This window comes from Phoxinus phoxinus, assembly GCF_949152265.1.
Source record: "Phoxinus phoxinus genome assembly, chromosome: 3".
In the NCBI taxonomy this organism is placed as follows: domain Eukaryota; kingdom Metazoa; phylum Chordata; class Actinopteri; order Cypriniformes; family Leuciscidae; genus Phoxinus; species Phoxinus phoxinus.
This window is the reverse complement of record NC_136878.1, coordinates 11,838,137-11,860,106: the sequence shown is the minus strand read 5'-3', so window position 1 is coordinate 11,860,106 and position 21,970 is coordinate 11,838,137. Positions and strand designations below refer to the sequence as shown.

At 36.2% G+C, this 21,970-nt stretch overlaps 1 protein-coding gene across 4 annotated transcripts; it reads left to right on the top strand.

The window, feature by feature from the left end:
• The first annotated feature begins 1,213 nt into the window (after positions 1–1,213).
• On the top strand, positions 1,214–21,963 carry slc6a4b (solute carrier family 6 member 4b). 4 transcript variants are annotated; one of them, XM_079607741.1, is made up of 14 exons: positions 1,214–1,480; positions 12,976–13,110; positions 13,282–13,501; positions 14,262–14,400; positions 14,480–14,614; positions 15,340–15,443; positions 17,126–17,253; positions 17,379–17,491; positions 17,966–18,097; positions 18,341–18,440; positions 19,108–19,208; positions 20,716–20,883; positions 21,004–21,075; positions 21,798–21,963. In XM_079607741.1, the coding sequence occupies exons 2-14, from the start codon at positions 13,002–13,004 to the stop codon at positions 21,801–21,803; spliced, it is 1,527 nt and encodes a 508-aa protein (XP_079463867.1). In that variant the 5' UTR covers positions 1,214–1,480; positions 12,976–13,001; the 3' UTR covers positions 21,804–21,963. The 4 variants fall into 4 exon arrangements, with proteins under 4 accessions (XP_079463867.1, XP_079463865.1, XP_079463866.1 ...); XM_079607739.1 differs by lacking the exon at positions 21,798–21,963 and having other exon boundaries at positions 1,216–1,480; positions 21,004–21,631; XM_079607740.1 differs by lacking the exons at positions 1,214–1,480; positions 21,798–21,963 and adding an exon at positions 9,737–9,826 and having other exon boundaries at positions 21,004–21,233.
• The last annotated feature ends 7 nt before the right edge of the window (positions 21,964–21,970 follow it).

Here is a 21,970-nt window from a genome sequence, read left to right as displayed (position 1 = left end):
AGAGAGGACTTTTGGATCCCGAGTGAAAGCCCTGGAACCTGTAGGTGAAAGCTGAGAAAGGGCTGGGCCCGTGTCAAACTCCATCTGCGATCCCCGTGATCTGAGCCACCCGAACCAAGAGGGGTGCAAACCTGACCACTTTCATCAAACAAGGAATAGGCGGGAGCAGAGCGTTCTAAGAGGGAGATGCTCACGGTGATCACAGTCAGCCCCCTTGAGAGCTGGCCGCGCATGCTCCACTCCCATGCAACGCACACACGATCTGAACCGCTTATTCACCATATCTAAAGTATATAAGGCCCTACAGGTCAAACAAACACCAAATAGAATGAACAGTAACACAGAGCGCTTGCTGAAGACACAGAAGAGAACTTGCCTTGCTTTTTAGCTTCCACGGTACACGTCACATGTCACTGTGACGTTGCTGTATTCACGATTGAAATAGCTGCACATGTGCTTCAGAAGCATTCCCATAGTGTCATCATCAGACGCAGCGTGAAGTTTCCTCGAAAGAGAACTTCGACACCCATGATAATGCACTAGGCATATGGATACGCTTGTCAGAATCAAATACTGCCTTGCTTTAGTAGGAAATAGTTCTTAGTAGGGGTGTAACAATATATCGTATCACAATATACCGCAATACAAAATTCCGACAATATGTATCATGGATAGTCACAATCTGTATTGTGTAGTTCACCCAAAATGAAAGTTAGGCCTACTGTGTCTGTGTGAGAAAATTTCAGGTTTACAGTTTTAGTGTCAGAACTAAATTAAACCACTATATAAATGTTGAATATAATGTATAATAATGCAATGGGGAAATATTTGTGTGTCCTTAAAAATGCCAAATGTCTTATGTTACCAGTAATAAGTGGCCTATACATTATTTTAAATATATCTAGTCAGTGACCATATTTGTCTAAAATAATTCTGTATTTTTAGCTTCAGAATCATGAATATTTTTATTCTGGTGTCACCATTGTCCTGTGCATTGGGTTACCAGCACCAAGTCCAAGCCATGTCCACCCCCAATACATTTTAGCATTTTAATCTACAGTAAATTTTTTGTTAAACTTTTATGTCTTGGAGTATCACAATAATATTGTATCTAGTTTAGTATTGTGATATCGAATCAAGACATGAGTGTATCGTTACACCCCTACTTTTTTAGCAAACTTTTAGTCAACTTGTATTGTTCCCCCGGGTGCAAGAATTCAAAGAGTAAACATTTAGCTGGAGTGGGTCCAGGATCCAGCGCGTTAGGCAGAGGCTAAAGGCTGCAAAGAATCGTAAATATGAAGATTAATCTGAAAAACCTCTGTGTTTGTAGTCGACATTTCAAACTGGATGACCACGAACACTGTATTTTAGCCCAAAAGGAGGGGGAAACTGAAGGGAACTGCCGTTCTTGTCAGTTTCGTCTAATCGCCTAGTAAAACGTCGTCGCCATCGCGTAGGCCTATAGGTAGGCCTACAGGTAAGAAAGCTGTTGCATAAGTATTCAATTTTTACAAAAATGCCGTTTAAAGAGTCAACATATAGGCCTAGTAGAATAACTGTTTCTATTAATAACCCTCTGTCGATCTAACTGTCCGTGGTCAGGGATATCTGAATGCGGAAGTAGGCTATAATCTTTTCATGAAACCACTGGAGAATTCAAAAGTCTGCTGGATAATGCGTTTTGCATAACACATTTGCTGACAAATAAATGTGAATTTCTTGGTCCAGGTAGCATGGAGAATGAGCAAACATTGTAAATTTACATATATACCGACATTGTAACAATACAAAGGGGGTTGGAAATCGACGAAGTTTGATAAGGCGTTGCATTGTGAGTTTTTGTACAGAGGTGTTTCAAATGTCATGAAAGTTTCTGGATGCTCTAAGGACTTTCCAAACGGTTTGGTAAGAGGAATATACAACTTCAAATAGATTTTGACAGCAGAGAAATACATTGAAGAGATTAATCAGGTATGGATTTGTACATTTCAGGAATCTGAAATCCTGTACTGCAAGCTTAAACAGACTTTACCAGAAGGTATCCAACAGGGATTAACATACAGTCCATTATTCGTTTTACCCCTTTGAAAATCTTGCAATTAAAATAAAAAAAATCAGCATGTTTAAGGTGCACAGCTGTTCACAGTAACAGAGATGGAAAGTGGATATCACTTGTGCCATATACTGCAGTAGGCTATAATCATACATAATTGTATGATTCTAAAGAACATTGCATGTCAAGTGAATAATGCATAACGTTGCAATTTACTACAGGGTTTTACTTTTTTTTTTTGTGGAAAATAAAAAGCACACTTAATTTACGCCGTTATCATAATAATCATATCTATTTTTCCAACGTCATGGAAATTAATTTTGCTGGACTTTAATTAGCCTATATCACAGATGGTTGAACGGTTATGAGAACAGAACATTACTTGATCCTTTAAAAGAGGTATTTTAATCAGAAAAAACACCCTAGCCAAATCCATGACGTATTTCTGAGGAATTCAATAAAACATTTTTATGAAACTTGCAATACATGGTAGTGTCCACTAGGTGGCAACCTTAAAACACCAATGAGCAAATGTAACAGTATACCTTAGTATGCCTCAAAATATTACAACTGCTGATAAATATAAGTAATCACAAAATATACAAATAAATGAACATAAAAAAGTATATTACTCCATAATTTAGAAATTTACAAATATATATGTGTGTGTGTGTGTGTGTGTGTGTGTGTGTGTGTGTGTGTGTGTGTGTGTGTGTGTGTGTGTGTGTGTGTGTGTGTGTGTGTGTGTGTGTAAAACAGAGATCCATTTTTTTCATGACAACACAATAAAAGATTCCAGAAAGAGCAAGAAGTTAGATCATGCTGCTGTGTTCCCACAGGCTGATATTGTATATCAGAACGGTTGATTGACACAGTGATGATGATCGTACAGGTGAGGGCAGACCTAAAGGAGAAAGCTGTCATGTAGATTGAGCTGGCAAGAGGAGATAGGGTCGATTTAGGTGGACAGGAGGCCAGACAAATCCAGTTTTCACCTCGGTGCGCATGACTTCAGAACTGGAAGAGCAAAATCAACAGGCAAAAAGTTGAATCCATGGAAGATAGATAGATAGATAGATAGATAGATAGATAGATAGATAGATAGATAGATAGATAGATAGATATTAAACAACATGTCACAAAAGATTCAAAAAGGATTTTACAGCCACACCTCACTTGGCAAGATGCCCAAGATTATTCTAACTGGACTGTCTATATGTTCTGCCAGTAGTGTGTATTTCCTTCTCCAGGGGCCTACACAGTCTCATATTGAAAACATAATTGAATTGTCTGACAAATGCAGCAGAGAAGAGCTATCATACATATCAATATCTCTAATATCTAATATCTCTTACATAACTCTTATACCTCAAAATAAAACCCTTCTGCCTATAAATGACACATTACGATCTTATAGGAAAAACGAACTGCATTTTTTATTATTTTTTTGTGGCTTTATTTGATAGAAAAGTGTAAAGTAAGGGTGAGAAAGAGACCAAGGGATCTATGGGGATATGACCTAGGTCAGACTCGAATATGGGTCTCCATGAGTCAGTCGTTTTTTTTCCCTGCGCGTGAGCACTGCACCGAAGCTCTGATATGGACCATGTTTCAAAAAGGACAATATTTCATAAGTCAAATAGCTTTTTACAGTATACCAAGTAAATTGTGCTTTCTCACAAACAAACAAAAAGACAGCTGGCAAATGAAGCTGCCCAAGAGTAAAAGAGAAATGGCACATCACTTATGTCAACAATTCTGAAATATACAATAATAAACCACAGTTATGTCTACTCTACTATCATACACACTCACGTTTCCATGACAAAAGGAGTTCATCAGGAAATGGTTATTTCAGTAATGCTGAGCTGCTTCCTTGTTGGCTGATGAAATATATCACGCTTACTTTATATCTAATGTATAAATGAAAGGATCAACAGATGAGTCTTATAGTGTTTTACGCATGTTAGTAAATTACGTAAGCTTGTAACAACAGAAGAACCAAACTCAAAAAGTTTCCATAAAGAACCATGTTTTGAAAGTGCTAGACAGAACCTTAATGGTGTTATGAAGGAACTTTTTAAAAACATATACTATAAATATATATAATATATATTATTTATGAATATTAGTTTTTTTTACCCCTCTATCTGCTTGGTTTTATAATACCTTGAAGCCTCTATTAGGGTTTTAAAAAATCTGACCTCAAGTCGTGGCTAGGCTACTTATTTTTTATTGACATGCAAAATTGATAATGATAGTGATCAACAGTTACCGGTACTTGCTGAATGCATAAATAAATAACATTTGGCATTAAACGTGAAATAAAACACAAAATAGAAACACTAAACAGATGTAATGAAGGCGAAGTTCCTGTGAAATATCTTCACGATCCTCTGTCTATACTGTACGTCCATTATTATGAGTGTATTGTGATGTAATTGAGTGTCAGTTTCTCTCTGCAGTCGATGAGGTTTTGAAGTGTGACAGGATCTGTCTGGCTAGAAATAGACAAGTTTACAGTTACATTTTGTCTGTTCTATAGAAGTAAAATAATGACAAATGTTTTTGAAATAAAAAAGCCTGTTGAATTGCACTACTTAAAAAAAATATGCATTGCATTAACCATGCTTGCATTTTAATGCATTGTATTTTAGGGCTTGCATTTTTATGGGCTGAAATTCAACATGGTTTTATATTTAAGCTGTGAATATTTCAATTAAAAACATTTCAAACACATTTTCATTCATAAAAATTCAATAATCCATTTTCACCTTTCATATTTCACTTCCAAAATATTCAAACTGTTTAAAAATACAACCTATAATATTCAACAGGCAATTTTCGGTCCACTTTATTTCGCTTTACAAATTCACTTCCACAAACTCAGTGGTTCAAATTCGACAGTCAATTCAACATTGACATCCAGGAACTGCAGGAAAAGCAGTAGATTACCGAGCATACTCTCCATCTGCTGTTAATCATCCTTACCAGCAGGGAGTGCAAGCACGTGTTGTTGACGAAGACCAGAGCAACAGTTAGAGCAAGCCATTCATTCATTCATAAAAACTGATTTATAGAAATGTAAGTGTATTTGTGATTATTATGAGGGCTGTTTTTATGTTTAATTCAGTGCCTTCACTGTGTAGCCTACATGCATCTTTCTCTTCGGTGAACAAGATTATAATGTTATTCCCCCGATGCTGATGTACAGAACAAATGTTACATTTGAGGTAGACATATTTCTCTTGGTTGTTTAACTTTAGTTGCCTTAACTTTATATCGCGGTGATGTGCTGCGCGGGTTTTCCTCAATAATTCAGGATTGCTGGACATATTAAACGCTTAACGTAGCTTAACTACAGTGATATAAAAGACCACACTCGCACCTTATTAAGAAGGCTGTACTATATGGCTACATGCAAGCAGATGGACTCAGAATATGAAATTAACACGCAAAGTTTCACGCGTTTCACAGTGATATACTGGCTATAAAGTTGGCTTGACATTGGACATTCGCACATTTAGGGACCGTCTCTAAAGTTACAAACGACATTGCGTTTCTAACTTCAATAGCATTGGAAGAGAATGACTTGCAGTCATAAAAACAACTGTAAGTGTTCATGTAGGTGTCAGGCATGATGCACAACTTTTATATTTTTTATATTTATTCATAAATTTGCTATTGAAGTTAGAAACGTGTGTAGCCTAATGTCGTATGCAACTTTAGAGACGGTCCCTAAATGTGCGAATGTCCAACGTCAAGCCAACGTTATAACCAAATATAACTGGGAAACGCTTAGCGTGAAACTTTGCTTGCGTGTTAAGTTCATATTCTGAGTCTGCTTGCCTGTAGCCATATAGTACAGCCTTCTCAATAAGGTGCGAGTTTGGTCTTTTATATCACTGTAGTTAAGCTACGTTAAGCGTTTAATATGTCCAGCAATCCTGAATTATTGAGGGAAACCCCAATACTGCAGCATATCGCCGCGATATAAAGTTAAGGCAACTAAACAACCAAGAGAAATATATGTCTACCTCAAATGTAACATTTGTTCTGTACATTTGTTTGTTCTCGTTCACGGTAGAGAAAGATGCATGTAGGCTACACAGGGACCGTGAAGACACTGAATTAAACATAAAAACAGCCCTCATAATAATCACAAATACACTTACATTTCTATAAATCAGTGTTTATGAATGAATGAATGGCTTGATCTAACTGTTGCTCTGGTCTTCGTCAACAACATGCGCTTGCGCCCCCTGCTGGTGAGGCCGACTAACAGCAGATGGAGAGTATGCTCGGTAATCTACTGCTTTTCCTGCAGTTCCTGGAGGTCAATGTTGAATTTACTGTCGAATTTGAACCACTGAATTTGTGGAAGCGAATTTGTAAAGCGAAATAAAGTGGACCGAAAATTGCCCGTTGAATATTATAGGTTGTATTTTTTTGAATATTTTGGAAGTGAAATATGAAAGGTGAATATGGATTATTGATTTTTTATGAATAAAAATGTGTTTGAAATGTTTTGAATTTAAATATTCACAGCTTAAATATACAACCATGTTGAATTTCAGCCCATAAAAATGGGCTTTCAACAGGCCTTTATATTTCAAAAACATTTGTCATTATTTTACTTCCATACTGTTCCACTTGTTTATGAAGGTAGCCATTGTGAATGGACAGTATGTGAGCTCTTCAAAATGTAACAAGGAAAAAGTAATGTTGTGGGTGGGATAGCTTTAATGTTTTTGTGACTAGACGTGTTTATGCATAAACCCAGGTAATAGTTGAAAACTATAACAAAATGGATTGTACATTTCATTTCTCTTTAACTTACTTGCTAAACGGAGAAGTATCCTCAATTGACCAGAGCTGGCCACAATTACATGTTCTGTTAAAAAACTAAAAAGAAAAAAAGGACAGTGATTAGAAAGTTAATTTGAAAGTTGAAATTTATAAACAATTTAAGAAGGATATCTAGTACATGTTAAAAGTATGTTGACAGTCTGTGTGCTCCAGAAAATCAATAAAGAAGTGGCTTTGACATTTTTTTGACACTTACAGATTTACAAAACAAAAGGGCGGGAATTAAGAACCATAAACTCTAACACAAACCATTCTATCATAAAATGGTTATTTAGTGTGATATTGTTCTATAGAACTATAGGGAACCTTTAAAGAACCATCTTTTTACATGTTCATTTTTATTTTTACTGGGGGGGAAAAAGGAAATCTTATATTTGAGTTCCTGATCATGTACATTCACTTCAATTGCTGTTAATGTCACATTATGGAGTCAGGCTTATTTTCTGAAGATAATGGGTCACATTATGTCAGAGGTGGCTGTGAACAATCCCCCGTGGGGCAGTGCACAAAAAGCAGATGAAAGGCTTGTGCTCTTTTGAATGTGTTGAGTTATCAGCAGCTTCTCTGTGTGTAAGTGTGCTAAGAATGGATTACTCTCTCACGAAGGGCTTAAAGCAGCGGGAGGACAGTACTTCAGTATGATGCTTTTTTTATGAGAGCAGTAAAGCTAATGACAAGATCTTGGCTGAATGACTTCACGAGGCCTTCGGCATGACTTCTCAGACAGCAACACAGTGTCGGCCCAGATCCGATACGCGTGGAATCCACATGTACCAGATCGTGGCCCGGATCTGGGCCGACATGTTGCTGTCTGGGTTAGCATCTCACGATGAAAAGGCAAATAAAATGGATTTATTTACTTACACACACATTTACCAGGCTATCTAAATGAGATAACAGAGATAACATATTGTTTAAGAAAAATAAAAAACTTAATTACAATTTAATAAGAAATGTATTCTTTCAAATAAATGTAGATAAATGTAGATTACCATGGATACCCCCCCCCCCCCCCCCACACACACACACACACACACACACACATACACAGGTAGACTTTAGTGCAAAAGACACAAACTAATGAATAACATGCTGCAACACCAAGCAACAGCTGGTTCTGGACCTCATCCTTGTGTTGACACGATAAAGCAGCTGTCAGTCTGCCGTTCAGCAGCACTCTGCTCACGGCCCTGTGTGATCCAAGTAGACATTCACTGATGGGCAGCAAGGCATGTTGAGGGAGTCCCTGTCAGCCTGATGTTCTTTTAACCGCACACATAAACTCCCCCTGACAGCAGCACCCAGCGAACTTGCCTAGGCTTCATCGTAGGGCGTCTGTTACGCTCCGGGACTGAGCTGCCCTTTTAACCTGATCCCACGCCAGCTCCCCGTTCTTACATTTTACCCTTAGTAATCACAGGAGAAACATCTAAACTATCCCTGAAACATAAATGTCACATTTGACATCAAAGCATGTGTGAATATATTGTGAATATATCCGTTTATGCTTGACAAGAATCAACCTTGACGGTTAGAAGCATCAGGGTCAGTTCAGGTTCTGATGATCCATAATACTTTAACTCATTGATTTGATGTACCTCTAACACAACAGCAAGAGATCAATTCATAAACATGACTTCATTATTTGAACGACTCTGGAGTAAGTACTTATATATTGACTACGAATAAATCTTAGCAAACTGGCAAGCCACCCTAAAGGTTCTGGTTTATTTTAGCTATGGGAGATGTAGTTTGCACTGTAAAAGCCCCTGCACAGTGCCAAAACAACTTCCTATTACATTGGCCCAATGCAGTTAGCTGCCTTTTAGCAGATACTTTTTATCCAAAGCAGCTTCAATCATGCAATCCATTACTCATGTAGAATGCAGCTTTCAGGTATTGTTTCATTTTGAACACGACCCAATAACAACTCAAATGCTTGGTTTATGAAGTCATGTTTATCCATTACACAACTAGGCCAAGACCTACATGGCCAGTGAATGAACTCAATTGGTTGAAAAGTCTTGCATGTATAGGTTGCAGATATGTGTCTCATGTAAATAATAAAAATTAGTGGTCTTGGTTTAAGGAGGGGCATCAGTACCGGGCAATGACATATATAAGGCTTTAAATAGCAAAGCAAGGATGAAAATAATGTCATTGTCGGATTTTGTTACAGAACTCCAGACAAATAGGGTCTTTTTTTTCCAATGACAAGTTCAAGTTACAGTTAAATAACCTCTCAGGTGGGAGAAGATATTTCATTGTCAAAGATTACAGGAAATGGTTTCAAACTCGTTCCTGTAAGAATTATTCTTGAACTAAAAGCTGTAGTTAATTGTGAGTTTGCTTTCATATTAGGTGGTAATGGTGTCTTAATGTAAATTTCAATTATATAAATATAAAAATGACTGGGTGATCGAATTTCATCCCTCTTATTACACAGCTACTCAACATTTTCAAACTTCCTCTAATAAAAAATAGTCTGTTACAATGTAACAATCGGACTAGCAACAAGATGAACGCAGCTGCAGTATTACAGTAATATTACAGTAGTCGACATTTGAAGTGGATCAAAACCTTTCATCAAAGTTATACATGAATTGTGAACAATACCCAATGTCTTAGGACAACTTTGATGAACTGTTCTGATCCACTTTAAATGTTGACGACTACTGAATATTAATACTGAAGTCACCTGAGGTCATTTTCACTACAAACTGAGACGCAAGATTAAACACCTATACAGATGTGACATGATTATTTCTCTTGCAACTGTAATTTTTTTTAATTCAACCATATTTGACAGCAGTTACGGAGGCGAACCAAGGGGAATGCCGAATTACTTAAAACCCAGAAATCCACATGTACATTGAAGAATAATGCACCACCACATTTAAAGTAGGTACTAATTATTTTCTGCTGTTACAACTTATGAAGCTGCATTATATATGTTCTATATTACCATTAATATAATCAGAATGAATAGCAATAAATGTGCACATGCAGTCGCACCTATCTTAAGAATCTATGTGGACTTCAGTTATCTTTTTCACTTGGGCATGATCCAAGCCTCATGGAGGCTACAATTTTGAGAGTCTAACTTTATTTGCTGCACTCTCTGGCCACTGGCCTACACGATTACTGCAGTCTCTATATTTAGTTAGGATTTTTTTCGATTAGCCCGTGCTAAAAGCTGTGGATTTGATTTCAAACTCTTTTTATTAGGTTTACCTAACGAGGACAGTTAGACCACAGAGCAGATACACTCTCCTGGATCTCCTGTAAATAATATTACATCTGCCTGCTCAGGAAGCCAGAGAAACTCAAAATGTTATTCACACTGCTCTGCTGTCAAAATAGCATGGGTCTGAAGCATCACAATCCATTCTTCATCCAATACAGTGGCCTAATGCAAGGTATACAAGATAGGTGCAGACAATGAACAACTTGAGTAAACAAAAACAATCTCCAGTTTTTAACACGAAAAAACACCCTGAAATTAGAATATCATATATATTTTATTACTTTGATTGTCAGGCACCTGATTTTTATGAATTGAAAGTAACAATCTACCAAGTATCACACTTGTTAGATTAAAAATATATATTTCTTTACTTTAAACTGGAAACAATTTATCCGCTATGTAAAGGAGAACAAATATTAATGTTTTCATACATAAATATGTATTATTGATTGTACTGTGGGTGCTTTAATTAGGCTTTTTTATTTTACTTTTACTTTTCCTAGCCCTTTTGGTTATTGTCATCTATATGCCGTATGCAATTTTATTTTGTGACTGTTTGATTCTGTAACATAAACAGAATGGAGGTTCTGTTGGAAAATTCATCTTTGTTTAAATTTCTAATAATTTCTGTCAGTTCTACTTGATAAGTAGAATATAGTTTTCTTCATCAGTAATTCAATTCAAAGTGCTACTTATCACTAAAGTTTAAACTTAAATTTATGAACTAAGACAATTTGTTTTTAATATGTTTATATGTAGGCTATTTATAGTGCATGCTAGCTGGTTTCTGGCTAATATTGTAATCATTAACTGGTTTTAGATGGTAGGCTAATTATCTATCTGGTTGAGCATATGATCATCTTTATAATCTTAAGTATGAACAGTACCTGGTTTGTTACATGGTCAAACAAGTTACATCAGCTTTAATTCCAGCCGGGGTCATTAAGAAAGTATTAGGCTAAATTAATTAATTTATAAAACATAAATGGTATTTCTGAAACAATAATATTTCCATTAAAATTACACACTGACCATACTTTTATTTCCTCTTCTTCATAATATTGTCATTATTACGTTGACAAATAGAGCAATATTTGTTGAGGACTCAAGCGCGCTCTCGGAAAAAGTCCACTTGAATGATAGCAGTGCTGTGCGCGCGGGATGTCAGGGGTGAGTGATGGTGTCGCGCGCAGCTCCCGTGTGTAATCTCATTCGATCACAGCTCTCGCGCTCAGGTGGGGGACTCTTGGTTCATCCTGAAGCTCTTACTCCCACCAGCAGGGAAATCAACCACAGCAGCATGCTGCGGTCCCCCGCACACACTCTTTTGACCGCACGTCGAGCATAATACAAAAAAACAAAACAAAAACTATTCTTACTACTTTTTACATTTGGAAAAACTCGCAAAAGCCATTTCTTACGTAGTCTATTAGTACTTCTGCAGTTTGCCAAGTCACCGGACCACCGAAGATGCCGCACCAAGAGCAAGTGATCGCTCACGGGAACCTCTGCGCCCCGGGTCCTCCAAACAACGCCGGGTACAACAGCAACCCGGTGCCCGTTATCATTCAGACAGAATCCCGCGATAAATGGAGCAAAAAAATGGATTTTCTTTTATCGGTAATTGGGTTTGCGGTAGACCTCGGGAATGTTTGGAGGTTTCCATATATCTGTTATCAAAACGGCGGAGGTAAGGTTTTTACTTTTATGAAAAGTTTGTATTTATACTTTAAATACATTTCAATTACATTATGCAATACTAATCAGTCACAAAACCATTGTTAAATTGTGTCTTATGACAAGTAAAATATTGATTAAGTGCAGGTCTAAGTATTATTGGTTGGGTGAACTGTCCATGGTGCTGAAACATATTTTTTATCTGTTAATTTTAAGCATTCTACAAATCCTCTTAGCTTCCAAATAAGCAACAGAAACTGTTTTCTGAACATTTATTGCACTAAACATTTTCAGCCTACTAAAATTGAAAAAATAGGTGTCTAAAATTTAAGCAAAACCAAAGTGATGCCAACGCCACAACCTGCAGCCACAACCTCTCATCCACTTTGGAAAAAACGCACTAAAATCGAGTAGAAATTAAATTTGTTAAAAGTGTTGTTTTCATCCATCATTATCATGACATTTATTGTACAGTGCATCATTTCAATTAAACTATTTATCAAAGGGGAAAACAAACCTAATATGTTTTATAAGCTATCTGAAAACAAGAATATGCTATTTTCTATTATGCTAAATTATGTAACAAACTTAAAGTCGAAAGTTACTAAAATCCGGGGGGAAATTTTGTTCTTTTTTATTCACTTTCACCCATGGTTTCCGCTGTATCTACCAGATATCCATTCATACAGTGCATTCTATATGATACAGACTGACCAGATTCAATAAATATGATTTTTTTTGTTTCTATTCTCAATATATGAAGCAGTGCTTATTATTATAATTCGGTTAATTTAAACTTCTACCTCGGTACACCTGTGAAGCAGATACTGCCAGCTGCAGTCATCAATCATGCAAAAGTTATTCATGATTTAATCTGTGTAGAAACTGAGATCAACAAGTGTGTACCGGTATAAACATATATCTCCTCTACACTGTAAAAAAAAAAAAGAGTAGCCTATTATATGAAATGGAACAGGCTTTATCGACATATACAGAGCAACATTTAGTTAAAGGAAGATTTATATACTTGTTATTAATACACTAATTTTAAGTCTGCAAAATCCCCCTTGTTGATCTCACTTATTGTTGTGAGGGGAAAAAGACCTGTTCTAATTCTGTTCTTCAGGGGCATTTCTTATTCCTTATGTCCTGATGGCTATATTCGGTGGGGTGCCCCTTTTCTACATGGAGTTAGCTCTGGGACAGTTTCACAGAACAGGTGCCATATCCATATGGAAACATATTTGCCCTATTTTTAAAGGTAAGATAAATATCATCTAATGCCTCAGATACGATATTGCAATTTTTTGCATTAAATCTTTGATGTCTGGATGGATATGAAATTATAGGAATGGAAAGAGACAAAAGAGAGTATATCAGACTGAGAGATTTCGTTAACAAAACACTGAGATCATTTCCCCTTCCCTGTCAGGTATTGGTTTCGCCATCTGCATCATTGCACTGTATGTGTCCTTCTACTATAACACCATCATCGCCTGGGCTCTGTTCTACTTCTACTCCTCCTTCAGCAGCACTCTGCCCTGGACCAGCTGTGATAATGAATGGAACACAGAAAACTGCACTAACTACTTTGGAAAAGACAATGTGACCTGGACAAACTATTCACGCTCACCTGCCGAGGAGTTTTACACGTAAGTGCACGTAAGTGTCTGCACTGAAAGGAAGCAAAAATTACAAAAGCAGGAGAGGGAAAGAAAATAGATGTAGCCAAAAGAAATAACAAAGAGGGGGGGGGGGGGATGGGGGGTAATCAAAAGGTAATCATTAATTAAACCATAAAAACGTAAACCTTTAAAATAAAAACAATCAAAATGAAACACAAAAAGTTTAAATATTATATGTTTTACTGCCATTTTGTGAATATTAAGTAATCATGTAATCAATAAAAATTTAACTGTGTAGTCGTATACATAGATATATATGCATATATGATTTTCAGATTACGAATCATCAGTTACTACCCAGTACTGTCACCAGAGTGAATCTGTTAAGAGCTTTGCAACATCCTTTCATCCTTTCCATATTTGGCTTAACATGTCTGTTGCTCTGCAAACCTACATTTGTTTGAGTCGAGTGTATAAGGGTTGATTCAGCATAGAAAGTATAATGAACTCAATTTAATCTTAACAGTTTAAGTGTAAAATAAAAAAAAACCTGAAAAATATTTGATAAACCTAGTACGGTATATTTGGGGAGAACTTTTTTCATATTTTATATTGTGCCAACATTTCTTTCTTATATTTCAGAAGAACCTTTTCTATAGTGCAGTGTATATTTCAGTAAACTTGTGTACACTGAAGTATTGTATGCGTCTGCTTTGTGGTCCAGGTCACTGAGAGCATAATAATGAATATTTTCAGACTGCACCTTTGTAAATCCATCTTAAAACAGGAGGAATGTCCTGGCAGTTCATGAATCATCTGGGATTGGGAATGTGGGATACATCCGCTGGCAGCTCATGCTCTGCCTCTTCCTCATCTTCACCATTGTCTACTTCAGCCTGTGGAAAGGAGTCAAGACTTCAGGAAAGGTCCTTCCGGAGTCCTTAAAAACTAAATGTAACGTGTTTTACTGCGCATTCCACATCCTCTCATCCGTGTCTCTCTCAGGTCGTATGGGTGACTGCCACCCTCCCGTATGTAGTGCTGTTGATTCTTATGATCCGTGGTGCCACTTTGCCCGGAGCGTGGAAAGGAGTGGTGTTCTACCTCAATCCCAAATGGGAGAAACTGCAGGAGACCAGCGTGAGTGCTTTTCTCACACCGTCCATCTCTCTTTTTCTTTTGTGTCTAACACTGATTTATTGTTATATTAGTTTGTGTTGTTTCTAGACATCCTTCACTTATATGTTCCCTTTTCAAATCTGCTGCTATAATCTTTTTGAAGGCAAATTGCATGTTTTTATTTCATGCAGTAATAAAAAAGGACCTCAGGCATTTGGTCATCATGACACTCGTGAATCACTAGTAGCTGAGCTGACTTCATAAAGGGCATATTTCTTCATAAAGTCAATCAATAAAATAAATGATCAATAAATGACTCAATGGAGGCAATATGTAAACTGCATCTCCATATTTCTATCCCTGTGATCTTTGCTGTATAAGCCCAGTACTCTTTGCAAGGTGATGCAGAGCTGCAGAGAACCGTGATGAGAAGCAAAAATAAAGCACTAGGGGCTAATGAGATGCGTAATTGGTTTATAATTTTTTTCCATCATGAAAGGCTCTCATACTCATTGAGACACGTTCATGCACACACACACATTTCTCTTCACACAAATCTTCAGATGTGAGCAAGCACCGCCTATTCCCTATATACTGTTATGTCAATGTCCTAAATTGAAACATGGGGAATTTCCTAAATTATTAGTATAAGATGATTCAAATTTTTACTCACATACTGTGATCAATTTATTGAGCCATTTTCTTGTTTTTGCCACACCTCATTTACAGTCTCTGATGTTTTGTAGGTATGGGTAGATGCAGCTGCGCAGATCTTCTTCTCTCTTGGTCCTGGTTTTGGCGTGCTGCTTGCCCTGTCCAGCTACAATCCCTTCAACAATAACTGCTACAGGTACAGACAAAACCGGCTTTTTTATTACGCCGATCTACTGGAATTTTCAACCTCTTCTATTCATCAGAATTTGCAATGAGTTCTTAATGTTTGTTTTCAAGATATTCAGAATAATGTCTACTCTTTGTTTGAGTTAATACATGAATTGTTAATTAATTCTTAAAACACACACTACCATTCAAAAGTTTGGGGTTATTAATATTTCTTTTTATGAAATATTTCATTTTAAGAATGATGCTAATGCTCACCAAGACTGTTTATTTGATCAAATATACTGTTTACAAAAGTGATTTTTACATTTTAAATGAACTTTTGTTTCTTTTTTAATATATTTTAAAATGTCATTTATTTCTGTGATGGCAAAGCTATATTTTCTGATTTGGTCCATTTCTTCTTATTATTATCAATGTTGAAAACAGTTGTGCAGCTTCATATTTTAGGGAAACAGTGATACTTTTTTTCAAAATTATTTGATGAATAGAAAGTTCAAAAGAACAGCATTAATTTGAAATAGAAATCTTTTGTAACATTATAAATCTTTACTCAGTTTAATTTATCATTGCTAAAAAGTATTAATTTCTTTAAAAACATTGGTAGCCTTTCCTTGTTACACGTTACATGTAGTTACTGTAGTAATAACTATAAATTATGCATAATTTCATGCAACTAACCCTAAACCGAACCCCAATCCTAACACTATAGTAAGTACATATAGTTAAATATTATTACACAGTACTTAAAGGAGAACTCCGGTCAATTTTAACATTGAGCTAATTTTTTTTGTACATTTTTGTAAGATTGTCGAGTTCACACGCATAGGTTTAGTTACCTATGATCACGCGTTTTCACTCTGAAGGAATCATCTAACATGGCTGGGCACTTGTAATGACACATCAAAGATGTTAAGAGGCTAAAAGCAGGTTTATAACGTGCCCCATTGAAGTCAACAGGGTGCAAATTTTAAAAAGAGGATAACACGGTGTAGGCAACACCGATTTTTGTCATTGTTCTCTGTATTGACAGCACTCCAAATTTACAAAAAAATGAGCTCAATGTTAAAATTGACCGGAGTTCTCCTTTAAATACACAATTACACTGTAACACAGACACCTTAAAATAAAGTGTAACAAAAAAAAATCTTACTGACCCCAAACATTTGGTTCAGTGATACACTGTTGTGTATAAGTAACAAAACAGACCTGCCAATTCTGCCCAATGTGATTCCCGCTCATTCTTAATTCTGATTCTATCTATAGCTTAACCACTCATTTGCATTTGGCTCTGTGTCCACTAACTGAGGAGAAATGCCATCAAAATGAACTGGACTCTGATGAATCACATGATGAACTGAAACAAATGCCTTGCCTCATGGGTAAATGAAATAAAAACGAGATTAGAACTGAGAATTAAGGCCAGTTTGAAGAGATGAATGGGCAGCATAGTTGAGTCAGGGGGAATTGAATTGTGTACTACTGTACGACTGTAAGGAGGCACGTGGGCAATCTAAAGGGATCAAGTCATATAAGGACAAGAATATCACATAGACTTGGGCCAATAAGCAACCACCCAGAGAAACCGCATAGCAACTCCTTAGAAACCACCCATGGCGAGTTTTGCAAAGTCAAGCAAGAAAATGTAAAAATCTAGTTTGTAAGTAATTTTTTTGTATGTGTTTTGTACAGAGATGCCATTGTAACCAGTCTGGTGAACTGCCTGACAAGTTTAGTGTCAGGATTTGTTATTTTCACTGTCCTGGGATATATGGCTGAACAGAGAAATGTAAACGTTGAGGACGTAGCCAGGGACAAAGGTGAGCTTCCCCTTTTGCTCATCATAATACTGTAGTCAAGTTACTGTGCGTGTACAGTAGGAGTCCAGATAAAGCATCTCTACTTTGACTTCAAGTCTATCTTTGACTTTCTCCCCCTCCTCTAGGACCGAGTCTCCTCTTCATTACATATCCAGAAGCCATTGCAAACATGGTTGGGTCGACTTTCTTTGCCATCATCTTCTTTGTGATGATGATTACTCTTGGATTAGACAGCACTGTATGTATATACACCTATACCTGTAAATGTGCACAAAATATGCATGTGCAGTCAGCAGAAGTATGTAACTGATAAATTATATAGATATATAAAAAAGAAAGACAGACAGAAATGACAGTGCTTCCGAGGTCGCAACAGAATAGTGTTAAAGTTTTAAAGTTAAAGTTCAGCCTCTGAATTGGGACACAGCTAGTGACATCATTGCTGATGTAAGCCAGTGTAAGACTTTCAATTTGTATAGTTTTTATAAAACAATAGTAAATGGCACATCAAGGTCTGAAATGATCTACAAAATTGTTTGAATGGTGTCTGTACAACAATTCCAGCTGAACTGAACATTGTGAAGAAGTAGAATAAAAATGAAAAAAGGCATTTCAATACAGTTCTGCCTTGTAAGCTGTAAACATAAATGTAAATATATGGTTGAGTGTTCTTGTTTTTTCTTCTTCTGTCTGTATGTGTATTCTACCTCAGTTTGGTGGGCTAGAGGCCATAATCACAGCTGTAATGGATGAGTACCCAGATGTCCTGTCCAATCGGAGAGAGCTGTTTGTTCTTGCACTGGTGGTTGTTTGCTTTCTGGGCTCTCTCAGCACCCTTACTAAAGTGAGTTTCAATGAACCTCTGGATTTCAGTTTGCCTACATTCAGTGAAGTTTATCAATACAATAAGAATATTTCAGCATCTTAACACAAAATTATAGTAATAGAGTATATAATTTGATTACATATATTGCAGGACATTTGAGATATAATAAACATCTATAGGTTTTCACCAAAAAATATATACTTAAAAATTGCTCCTTGTGTCCTTTCTAATTGGGTTTGATTTTTTTTTTTTTCTTGAAAGGGTGGTGCATATGTGGTAAAGTTACTGGAAGAATTTGGAGTTGGTTCTTCAATTATAGCTGTAGTTTTTCTGGAGGCCACGGCAGTATCCTGGTTTTATGGTAAGATTTATTATTTTAAAAAAGTCTCTTTCAAATAAATGCTGTTCTTTTTGAACTTTCTATTCATCAAAGAAAAGTATGTTGGTTTCCTCAAAAATATTACATTAAGCTGCTTTCAAATAAATTACATTTTAAAATATATTAACATAGAAAAACACTATTTTAAAACTGTAATCCTTTTATTTACAATATGTATATATACCTAGCTAACAAAGAAATTCCCATAAGTTCTAAAAGTTCTCGGGACGATCAAAACGTCCAGTTTTATAAATGTTATAAAAACGTTTTTTCTTGGTTATGCAAATGTTAACGCAACAATCTATTTTGGAAACATTATGGGAACATTCTGTAAAAATATATTCTCTGAAAAAAGTAGTGACATTTTAAAAAATGTAAGATGAACATCACACCAAAATGTTTCTGAGAAACTTTCCATGAATGACATATAGATAATGTTTTTGTGCTAAAGTTTTAAGAACATTATTAAAGAACTCTGAACGAACGTTCTATTAACATTACTGGAACAGCGTTTGTTCATAACTTGTTGAATATGAACGTTCTGAGAATGTTTAATGTTAGCTGGGTATATAAACATCATGTCTAAGTGTGCATGAACAAAATGTTCAATATATAAAATAAACAAACTCATTTATTCAATTCTCTCCAGGTATTAACAGATTCAGCAATGATATCAAGTCAATGTTGGGATATACTCCAGGATTGTTCTGGAAAGTCTGTTGGGTTGCCATCAGCCCAGCATTTCTTGCTGTAAGTTTAAACGAAGATGTTCTGATTTATCATTCAGTACAGTATGTCACCGCTGTTAAGAGTGCGACGACCGGTGAAATGTTAAAGTCATCTTTCATGCGCTCAAAACTATTTAAGCACCCACAACCTCCTTTCCACCCTTATTACCTTTATAATCTCATTCTCTCACCTGTCCACGCGGTCACAATTCCCAGTCTGCAAATGTCAAACTGCATGCACTCTTATAGCCTAGTATTCTTTAGATACTTCTGCATGCATTATTGCTAATCCCAACAGGCCTGAGCTGGCACACACGGCTGACATTTCCACAATCATAGTTTTCCTGTTCTGCTTTTTTCATTCTTAAAAAAAAAAAAAAGATAAACGGCTGCCTGTCTCATCTTCTGAGACATTATTTGAAATGGTGGAGAGAAAACATTTGTCTCTGTTCCTTCAAGACACAAAGGCCACCACTCAACAATTTTCAAGTCTCCATAGACCCCATAGGCCTACAGGATAATATGGACCTTTTGAAAATAAAATAATCAGATTAGAGCCTCAATCCAAGGATTTTCTCAAACATATCAATCCACCTGAACTCACACAGAGACTGCAGTGTAAATAATATATGACATATTTCGAAGCAACAAAATACTTTAAAGTCAGCGTGAAATAGATGCAGCGATAGTCTTTTCTTCTCTATTGTGACCTACAGTCAAAACAAAATTTATTCAGACACCTTCAACATTTCTCACATTATCACAGTTTATTCGCTATAGTTTAGAATATGGTAATAAAATATGACAAGAACTCAGTTATCAAATCAGTTGATATTTCACTGGTTTTGGCCATCCTTCCATAGCTGTCAGGTGTTAAATGTAGGTACACAATTAGATAATGCCAATTTAGGTCAACCAATTACCAGGCAATGCTTAATTTTGTTCAGTCAGTGGTGTAAAAAGGTTGCATTAGCAATTAAAGAAAAAAACACTTATGCAAAACTTGGTCAGGTCAATCATTTTTGGTCCCAAATTTGTATACATTTTACTGGTAGTCCACTGTATGAAGAATTTTTGGGTATTTGTCAGTTTACTTTATTTTGCTATCCTCACTTACATACATTAACTATAGTGTCCTGCACCCACTAGTAAAATAATATATCAAAAATTATATCTGGTGTGTGAATAACTTTTGGTTTGACTGTAGAGTGAAACAGCTTTACGGACAAGAAAAAATGTAGGCTGGGACTTGATTTTTTCCCGTCAGGAATTGATTGGATCGTCGTGGTTTGGTATTGCTGTGATGTCATGTGAGTGACATGTTGTCCCGCCCTCATGCCAGTAAACACATCACCAGAGAAGAGATGTCGCTGCAAGAGGAACGGGAAATTATTTTAATTAAAGATATGAGGGAAAAAACATAACGATGTGCATGGATAAATAATTTATAACAAATACCGCAATATTCCATAAAAATAAGAATTGTCCATTTTGATTTCATGGTGACTTTTTCCTGTTCATTTCTTCAGTACATTATTATCAGCTCACTGCTGAACCCTCAACCCCTCACGCTATTCGACTACAAGTTCCCAGACTGGAGCATCTCGGTTGGTTTTGTCATCGGAGCGTCCTCCTTCATATGGATCCCCGTATACATGGTGTACAAGCTCGTGTGGACCCCGGGCTCTCTTAAACAGGCGAGACATGCATTACAGCTACTTCCACTTGAAAAACATTCTTATAGATCGCAGGAGGAGTCTATTCAATTGATAAAATGGGTAAAAGTTGTTCACATGTTGTTTTCAATCTGATTTCAGCGCCTTGCTGTATGTCTGCGGCCGGAGAGAACCCTGCCAGATATCCACGCTGACAGTATGGGGTTGAGTCCGGTACGTTAGACCACTGAGAGAAAAACACAACTCGCTTAAAAAGGCCACATATATTGGGTGACGTGTCCACAGCAAAATACGAATTTATTGTAAGGGTAAAGTGCAACTTTTGCATAGTTTCAGGGATTTGTCCATTTGAAATTACCATCAAAAATTATCTATTTGAAAGTGATGTACAATTCGATTTAATACGGAAAATGAAAACTGACGTTCAATTTAAGTTATAGCCCCTAATTTTAACATGCTGTGCAATTTACAAAGGTTGATGTTCTTTTTTAATTTAAGGATTACCTATAAAATGAAGAGTTCAGTTTTTTTTTTTTTTTACATTGTAAGTCATACACATACGTTTTCTGAGATACATGCAAGTGGGATTACCTCATTGTGAGAAATTCAGCCAATGAGAAAATGAGAACAGATAACTTCATACACATTTCCAGAAATAACTGTTGTCAAGATTTAATCATAATGGTGTTTTCTGCCTTAACTCTGCCTAAATATTGTAGCTACTTTATGTCAAAACTTTGTTAAACCTGTATTGATATTGTGCCTCACCAAGAAAAGGAAAAATGACAAAAATAAGGGTTTCTTCTGTTCCTCATTCGGAACTAAGACTACATGACTGTTTGAAATATTCATTCTCTAACAGAACTTGAACCCAAATCCTAGCTATGTGTAACGTGTTCATTTTCTTCCCACGTTTTTTTTTCTTCCAAATAAAGAACTGAGGATGTTACTGAACTCTGGATGTGACCAAATACTAAATTGCTATGAATGTCTTATTATGGATAGTTGAAAATGTGGTTCATATACTATGTCTGCACTGTAGGTTGTGGCAGAGAGTTTTGCTTATATGTCTGGAAAATTAATAAAGCTGTACTGAATATTCGTATCT